The sequence below is a fragment of the Chlamydotis macqueenii genome, chromosome 7, assembly GCF_036417535.1.
Source record: "Chlamydotis macqueenii isolate bChlMac1 chromosome 7, bChlMac1.mat, whole genome shotgun sequence".
NCBI classification, from domain to species: Eukaryota; Metazoa; Chordata; class Aves; order Otidiformes; family Otididae; genus Chlamydotis; species Chlamydotis macqueenii.
Window position 1 is genome coordinate 18,566,689 of NC_141562.1, and position 7,945 is coordinate 18,574,633.

The 7,945-nt window shown below is 60.4% G+C and overlaps 2 protein-coding genes across 4 annotated transcripts in view; one reads left to right on the forward strand and one right to left on the reverse strand.

Moving 5' to 3' along the window:
- The window catches only part of PSD (pleckstrin and Sec7 domain containing), a 46,614-nt gene extending 43,015 nt beyond the window's left edge, over positions 1-3,599 (reverse strand). Inside the window, exon 1 of the mRNA XM_086751802.1 lies at positions 3,573-3,599. The gene's annotated coding sequence lies outside the window, so the exon portion shown is untranslated. The remainder of the gene's footprint in view (positions 1-3,572) is intronic.
- An 86-nt stretch (positions 3,600-3,685) lies between these two features.
- On the forward strand, positions 3,686-7,933 carry FBXL15 (F-box and leucine rich repeat protein 15). 3 transcript variants are annotated; one of them, XM_086752146.1, is made up of 4 exons: positions 3,686-3,748; positions 4,953-5,203; positions 5,931-6,433; positions 6,800-7,933. In XM_086752146.1, the coding sequence occupies exons 2-4, from the start codon at positions 5,021-5,023 to the stop codon at positions 6,987-6,989; spliced, it is 876 nt and encodes a 291-aa protein (XP_086608272.1). In that variant the 5' UTR covers positions 3,686-3,748; positions 4,953-5,020; the 3' UTR covers positions 6,990-7,933. The 3 variants fall into 3 exon arrangements, with proteins under 3 accessions (XP_086608272.1, XP_086608271.1, XP_086608270.1); XM_086752145.1 differs by lacking the exon at positions 3,686-3,748 and adding an exon at positions 4,057-4,130; XM_086752144.1 differs by lacking the exon at positions 3,686-3,748 and adding an exon at positions 4,080-4,130 and having other exon boundaries at positions 5,044-5,203.
- The last annotated feature ends 12 nt before the right edge of the window (positions 7,934-7,945 follow it).

Consider the following 7,945-nt stretch of genomic DNA (forward strand, 5'->3'; position numbering starts at 1 on the left):
AAAACAGAAATGGTGGGCACAGGCCTGGTGGGTCATGACAGATGCTGTTCCCCCTTGAGAGGCAAATTCCTCATTGATCTGGCAAGGGGTACCCTCTTTACGCCAGAAGCTGGGGCTGCCCAAATGTCAGCAGGCACGCACTGTGCCATGGAGCTGATAGGACACACACCGAAACCATGCTGGCTGGGTTAACTGAAGCGCTTGTCATCTCTATTTCCCCATCTCTCATGTCCTGTCTCCACCAGGCTTACCACTGAACTCATCACACTTACAGACACCAGCAGACTTGCACGTGTACAGAACCACAACCCTTTTTATTTCCTTTTAGAAGATAAATTAAGAGAATTGCTTGGTCTTATGGGAGCAGTTTTGATAATCTCTCCCACATCCTCTTTAAAACCTAGAAGTTGACAGTTATCCAAGCTTACAGCAGGAAGTTTTTAGCCCAAGCTCTGCCCTCAACCTATTGCTTGACTAGCAAGATGAATTCCCCTGCTCTTAAGGAATCTCCCTGACGTCAGGGCCACCTCAGGAAGCTGTTTTGGCAGGTCGGTTTGCAGTAGTAGGGCTCAACTAGGAACATGCATCTAGCTGAAGATTAAAAAGGAGACTTACAGACATGCCTCCAGAGAAATGCAGACCAACCGTAGGCAAAGCATGTGCCACCAGAAAGACAGAAGCTTGCTGGAACACTTGGCTGAGCAGAGCAGGACAAAGCTCTGGTCCTTCAAGCTTGCCCACCCTGAGCTGTCCCTTCACTGCTAAGCTACAGTGGGTAACACCACCCAAGCCCTACACTGCAGTGCCGTAGAGCCATGCCACAGCCACTCTGCATACAGGAAAACTTTACAGGCGTGAGCACAAAAGTAGTGCAGGTTTGGGATCCTTACCATTGGTGCAGTCCTAGTTTGCTAGCTCTGCTAGACATCCTGGCAGTGCAAAGCTGTGTCTCAGCACGCACACCTACAGTGCAGTAACAGGCTCTGCTGCTTTCTGCATCTGCAGTCAGCCTGTGGATAAGAAAGAGAACAGGATGGGCATTTCACAGCTGGAAACTGTCCACAGCTCCCGGTACATGGCACATAGCACTCAGTGGCCGTAGCCTCAAACCTACCCCCTAACTGCATCACAGACCAGCCATGGTCAGGCCCCTGGGGGCACTAATAAACCTGAGTGGCCTTAACCAGCCTCAACTGGAGCCTCCACAAGTCTTGCGCATAGGCCCAGGGGCTCTATTTAAGCTCAGCCTGGGGTTCTTAGTTCCTGTTAAGCAATGTTGCAGGAGTGCTGATCTTCGGCCTAGCTAAGCTAGGAGCTATTCTTATGCTGGGCTATAGGCACTGTTGATCTGGACCCTTCGCTGTAGGCTGATGTCCTAGGTGGACCTGAGCCCTGGCCCACCACTGTGGCCCTGCCTGTAGATCACAGGGCTGTGCCTGACCCTGGTTGCACTGGCCAGGGATGGAGTGGCTGATCTCGGGCTGGGGAGGCCCCTGCCCTTTCAGGATCAGCCATCTTTGCTGTGCCCTGACACTGCTGGCATGCTCACCCTCCTCTTCCCCATCTTCCTTGCATTCCCCTACATGCTGAGACAGCAAGCTGAGGGCTGCACTGGGCTCAGGGGCAAAAGAGGTTTGTCAGAATAAGAACCCCCTGCACTTGCTGTGGTGGTGTGTTAGGGAACCCATTGTTGGGCTGCAGGATCTCAAAGCTCTTCATTGTTTCCCAGGACGATGCTAACACCGAGAGGCTGCAATGGCCCAGCTCTGGCACAGCAATTGCTGTCCCACAGCAGGCTGAGGTGAGCTGGGTTAGGCATGATTGCCAAACGGTGCTGTGAGTGGCTCCACAGAGATGGCCCTGCGCTAACCAACTCTTGAGGCTCTACCTTGGCACTGCATCTTAAAGGCAGTAGAGTCTTCACCTCCATGTGCAGCACAAGCCAGGAAAAGGTTGGGATGGAACAGAGGCCAAACACACAACCGTGTCCCACTTCTGCTTCTCTGATGACAGTGCCTCCCAGCCTCCTTGCGATACCCACAGTCTCTGGGCTGACTCTCAGCCCTCCTCTGAGTCTGGCCACCAGCAGGCTCCCAGGGAAGTGACTCAGCCTGCCCAGCTGGATCAGATGAAATGAAAAACATAAACAGAGGTTGGTGTGGGAGCAAAGCAGATCCCACTTGCCAGCCCAGCATGCATGTTGCTCGGGAGGGATAACAAGCAATCCACAACACAGCTCCTCCAAGCAAGGACTCAGCACAAGCTGGAGGCTCCCAGCCAGGTCTGTTCTGGCACAGAAAGCCTTCAGCGAAGGCCAGATATAACTGAGCATTGCGCTTGCTGGTGCTCCCTCACCTCCTGCCCAGACCGAGACCGCTATTTCAAAAAGCCTCTTTGTAGCCAACTTCAGTCACAGTCATCCCCTTCCAGGGGCAATCCGAAGGGACTCCCTGCCAGACACCTTGCTTCTATTCCACAGCAGGAACCAAGAGCAGGGTAAGCATAGGGCTGAAACCTGAGGTCAAAATGAACCCTCCTGGTCTAGAAGCAGGAGCAGCACTGCCAGAGCTTTCTGTGCCCCCATTGCAGGGGAAGGAAGGGTTGTCCCAGGCCACGGCTGGGGGCATTCCCAGCTCCCTTAGAAAACTGAAAATCCCTGCCTCACTTGTCCTTCTGTAAACGAGAAAAGCACTGTGCTAACTCGGGGAGCCCCTGCGACCCTCGATGGGCAGGCGCTATGTGTCTGGGAGCAGACGGGTAGTGTGGGTAGCTACATCCAGAGGACAGGCACTGGAGTAAGAAGACCTTTCCCCAAACCAGCCTCCACATTGGGAGGGAACAAGCAGACCAGGGTGCGTTGCTTTCCAGGGAATCTGGGACTTGTTCCAGGGAATTTGGGACTCATTGACTGTATGTGGGCCCTGCTTTTTTTGCCAGGTGCCTGTTGCCAGCAGTGATCAGCAGGTTGATGCTGACAAGGTGGCAGGACTCAGATGTGAGCAGGGGATGGGCTCACCTGTCCAGGGCCAGCCTGGGCGGGAGTGCCGTGCCGGGGGTGCCTGCCCCACAAACTGGCAGTGGGGAGGAGAGCACCTGGGAAATAGCAGCGTCTGTTTCTGCGGGAGCCCTGCCTGGAGTCGTTATGGCAACTGCGCCGGCAGCAGCCCGGGCCGCTCCTCCGCAGGGGCTGCCGGTAAGAGGATGGCCCCCTCCCGGTCCCCGGGGTTACAGGGGCAGATGGGGCACCGGCGGAAAAGTGAAGCCCGGGGAGCTGGTTGGCGGGGTCGGGGAATGCGGGCTGGGAGCGACAGGCCGGGGGCGGGCAGGGCCGTCCCGTCCAAGGCGCTGGGGGGGCAGCCCGGTACCAGAGGCGGAGCGAGGCCCAGCGGCCGAGGGTGCTGTGAGAATGGTGAGCCCTGGGGACCGGCCTTTCCCGGGGGTGCCTTCGCTCCCGCGGGCAGGGAGGGGGCGGCGGAGCCCGTCGGGAGAGCGGCGGGGCCGGGCAGGGGGTTTGGGGGGCCGGGTAGGGCCGGGGGGAGTCTAGCGGGGCCGGGGGCGGGGCCGTCGCTCACCGGCAGCGGCGGGTCCCGGCGGGTCCCGGCTCCGCGTGGTGCTGAACGGACAGCGCCGCCTCGGTGCGCATGCGCGAGGCTGCCCGCCGGCGGCAGGGGCGTGCGCTGGGGACCGGGGAACCGGGGCGGCCGGTGCGCATCGGGGAACCGGGGGAGCCGCGGGACTGCAGTAGCCGGTGTGCGCCGGGAAACTGGGACCGTGGGGAACTGGGACAGGCGGCGTGCACCGGGGGGACTGGTGTGCGCTGGGGAACTGGGGGAAGTGGGGAACTGGGACAGGCGGCGCGCCCAGGGGAGCTGTGCACACGGGAGCTGGGGCACCGGGGCCGGTGCGAGCGCTGCGCCGCTGGGAGCAGCCTGCGGGAGCCGCTGGGAGCAGCACCGGTGGGACTTGCGACCGCCGGGCCCCGCCGGCCCGCGGTAAGCGGGAGGGGCCGGGGGCGGGGCCGGTGAGGCGCGCGCACTTCCGCCCGCCGGCGTGACGTCGCCCCTGGCCGCCGGCGTTGCGGGGAGGCGCAGCCGGATGGAGTGGTGGGGGGGGTCCCGGCGGAGCGGCAGGTACCGGTAACGGGGCGGGGGCGGCGGCGGCGGGGGAGGGGGAGGGGGAGGGGGGACTAGGCCGCCTAGCCGCGGGGCCCTGTGGGAGGGGAGGGTGGGGGGCTGCAGGCCCTGGCGGGGCTCCCGTGGCCCCCTCGCTGCGGTGGCGGGAGCGCACCCCGGGAGCCGGGCCCGGGGGTGGCTGTGGTGCCGAGCGGGGCCCCGTGGGGCGGCGGGGGGGTCCGGCAGCTGCGGGTTCTGCTGGGGCCGAGCCTAACCGCGGCCTCCAGCCGCAGCTCGGGGCCCGCCGGGCTGCCCGGACCCCCCTGCTCCTCCCCCGGCTCCTGCCCTTCCCTCGCCGCCCGGCGCTGCGGCCCCCGCGGAGATGCCGTGTCCCCGCTCCCCGGGGGCAGAGCTCTCTGGGGGGACCACGGAGCCTTACTGCTGCCCACGGGAAGGAGCAGGAGCCTGCCCTCTCCCCCTCGCGAGGTGCCCGAGGGCTCGGCGCTGGGTGCAGGGCACCGGCTGCCGGGTAGGGTGACGCTTCGACGTGGAAGCTCGGCACGGCCGCCGTGCCGTTGGCGTGGCGGTGCTGCAGCGGCCGCTTGCTGCTTCGCTGAGGGACAGGGACTCCTTAGGCAGCTGGGGGAAAGCCCCACCCGAGCTCTGCCGGAGGGTGGTGCAGGCAGGTGGGCTCGGATGCCGAAGCAGTGAACGTCACAGGCTGGGGAGGTGACGCAGGTGGCGGGTGCGTGACCCGCTGATGGCTAGCCGAGGGATTTTACCCCGTGGGCTGACCGTGGGAGACATCGCTGAGTCTTTCTTTCTGGCTGTTCCTCCTAGAGGCACCCGGCAGTAGGTGTGAGGTGATCTGGCTTGGCTTCCACCGTAGCCTGGCTCCTCGGTGTCTGATGATGAGTTTGACCCCCTCCAGGGGATGCCTCCTGGACCTGCCCTGGGAAGACATCTTGGTTCCACATATCCTCTGTCATCTCCCGCTGCAGCAGCTCCTGAGTTTGCAGAGGGTCAGCAAGTCGTTCCAGTCTCTCATCCAGCTGTACCTGGCCAACATGCGCTGCTTTGACTCAAGCCAGGTATTGGATGGCTCTAAGGCTGGGGAAGACACATGTCCTAATGCTCCAGAGCTCACAGGAGAGCACCTGGCTATGTGGGGAGAAGAAACCCCACTGGTTTCTGCTCCAGAGCTCTGGTTAATGGCTTGGGTGTCAGACTGGACAGATGGGCTCAGAGAGGAGAGGCAGTGATTCAGGGCCCAGCAATGCCAGTGCTAGCAAGAGGCCTTGGGAGGAGTGAGCCTGGAAGCTCCACCCAGGCCATTATGGGGTGGCAGAAATGTGAGCCAACTCTGGAGTGGCATGGCCTGTTGGTCCTCACAGAGGCTGTGCAGTAGGGTGGGCCTGATGGGAGGTAACTCTGTGCCTGGTCTTCAGGGAAAGCTTGTGCTGGCCCTTGGGGACGCTGCCTGGGACTTGGAGACATGAGTAGCTGCTGTTCTGTGAGGACGTGGAGTGGTCTAGCAAAGAGTTTTTGGAGAGCAGAGCTGTGGAGCTCATAACGAGTGTATAAATGCTGGGGTGATAATGGGGGATGGAGAAGTTGGAGCATCTTCTAGCTTGTGGCAGTAGCCTTGGCACGAGGGGAGGAGAGCCTGACAGCAGGGTTTGCCCTGGGATGAGGAGAAGGCGTGGCTTTGGTCACCACTGTCACAGTGGAAGAGAGGAGGGGAGCGAATATTTGGTGAGGATCAGGCTGATCTGAAACCCTGGGAGATGCCTTATTCTTCCTGGGTTCCCCACGCAGATTGGACCTGCCATCCCTCGAGCTGCTTTTGTTAACCTGCTGAAGGACAACGAAGTACTGCAGCAGCTGGCGCTCCAGAACTGCTCCGACTGGCTGACGGACAGGGAGCTGCTCCCGGTCATCGGGCAGAACCACCACCTGCACCAGATCCAGCTGAAGGGCTGCGCCCAGCTCAGCCGCCATGCGCTGGTGGCCATCTCACTGAGCTGCCCCAACCTGCGCCGGCTCTCCCTGGCTCACTGCGAGTGGGTGGACAGCCTGTCGCTGCGCAGCCTGGCTGACCACTGCAAGGCGCTGGAGGCTGTGGACCTGACAGCCTGTCGCCAGCTGAAGGACGAGGCCATCTGCTACCTGGTGCAGAAGTGCAGCAGGCTCAAGTCTCTGTCACTGGCTGTCAATGCCAATGTGGGCGACGTGGCAGTTGAGGAGATTGCCAAGTGCTGCCCTGACCTGGAGCACCTGGACCTCACGGGGTGTCTGCGAGTCAAGAATGACTCCATCAGGTACTGAGCAACGTGGGGAGCTGGGGTGGGGATGGCAGGTGTTTGGAGCTGGGAGAGGAAGAGAACCAGAGAGAAAAGTCAGATATCTTCATGCTGAAAGCAATGACAGCTCGATCTGGGGGAGAAGCCATTGGCAGACCCTTCAGGAAAGGCACTTTGTGCTACTAAAGGCAAATTTCCCAGCATGTCACTGAGGGTAGGTCTGGGATCCGACAATGTCCCCTCAGTTTCTTTCAGACCACCAGTGCTGCTCCCAAAGGATAGCACATGTGTGGCACAGTTGTGAGTGCTGGGAGTAGAGAACAGGGTGAGTGGTGCACTTGGGAGTCCTGGCTTGCAAACTGCATGTGCTCTTTTTCTTGGTAGGGTCCTGGCTGAGTACTGTCCCAAGCTGCGCTCGCTGAAGGTGAAGCATTGCCACAATGTGGCCGAGTCCAGCCTGAGCATCCTCCGAAGCCGTGGGGTGGAGCTGGATGTGGAGCCTCCGTTGCAGAGGGCTCTTGTTCTCCTGCAGGATGTGGTGGGCTTTGCCCCTTTCATCAACCTCCAGATCTAGAACTGCTGCTGCTGGGGAGGGGGGGACTGACGTGACGCTGGGATCCTGAGAAGATGCCGGAACCGGCTGCTGCAGAGATGTGCAGAGGGAGAGGTTGGTCCTGTTGGCAAGGGCTGGCCTAAGTGGGGCTCACTCTTCCCTGGGGCTGTTTAGCAGCCACTGGGTATTTGTGAGCGGGCTTTGTTGGTGCCTCCGGATAAAGTAACTCCCTCTGCAGTGGTGTGGAGAGAGCGAGTGACTTGCAGGAACACCATGGTGCTGAACAGGCCTTGGCCAGGCCAGCTAATAGATAGGATTTATTATTTGTTGTATTTTAAATCTCTAAGTGGCAGCTGTCCAGAGAGCAGGAGAATGTTTGATGGGGACTGTCCCCTGGGGTGGGTGTGCAGGGCATGCCAGCAGAGCTGTTGGGAACAAACTAAGCCAGCTGGAGCAGAAAGGAGGAAAGCTGCCAGCCCTCCTCTTGGGAGAGGGCAGGCACCTCTGGGAGGAGGGCAGAGTGGGGCCAGCTCCAGCCCGCAGCCACTGGCCAGCCTGGCACCAAGGGGCTGGCATGGCCCTGCCACAGGCAGTGTCTGTCCAGGCCAAGGGCACTGGTTTAGGCTAGTGCAAGGCATGAGTTGTTTCCGGGGGGAACATGCTCCTTCCTAAGTGCAGTTTCACTGATGGAAAAGAACCAAACCTAGCCATGCTGTCACTGAAAGCAGCTGGTCATTGCCATTTGTTTCTTCCAGCTTCTGACTTAACATTTCAGTAGTGCCCAGGCCTGCTACTGTATCCTGCTCTATGTTGTGTGGCTGAAACTTTGGCACTCAACAGTGGCAAGAAACAGCAGCAGCCCTGGCTATGCTGTCAGCTGGAGTTTATGGGGTGCTGCAGGTTGTGTTGGCAGGGAGACCCTAGCTCTGGTCTGGAGTTCAGCCTCAGCCCTTGTATCCAGTAGGTGGTTAACCAAA

Bases quoted from the DNA above. Each gene is read 5' to 3' on its own strand.
- FBXL15 (XM_086752144.1), top strand. From the start codon at position 4,096: ATGGAGTGGTGGGGGGGGTCCCGGCGGAGCGGCAG. The intron at 4,131-5,043 runs GTACCGGTAACG...GACCCCCTCCAG, and splicing joins GGGTCCCGGCGGAGCGGCAG to GGGATGCCTCCTGGACCTGC. The intron at 6,434-6,799 runs GTACTGAGCAAC...TTTTCTTGGTAG, and splicing joins GTCAAGAATGACTCCATCAG to GGTCCTGGCTGAGTACTGTC.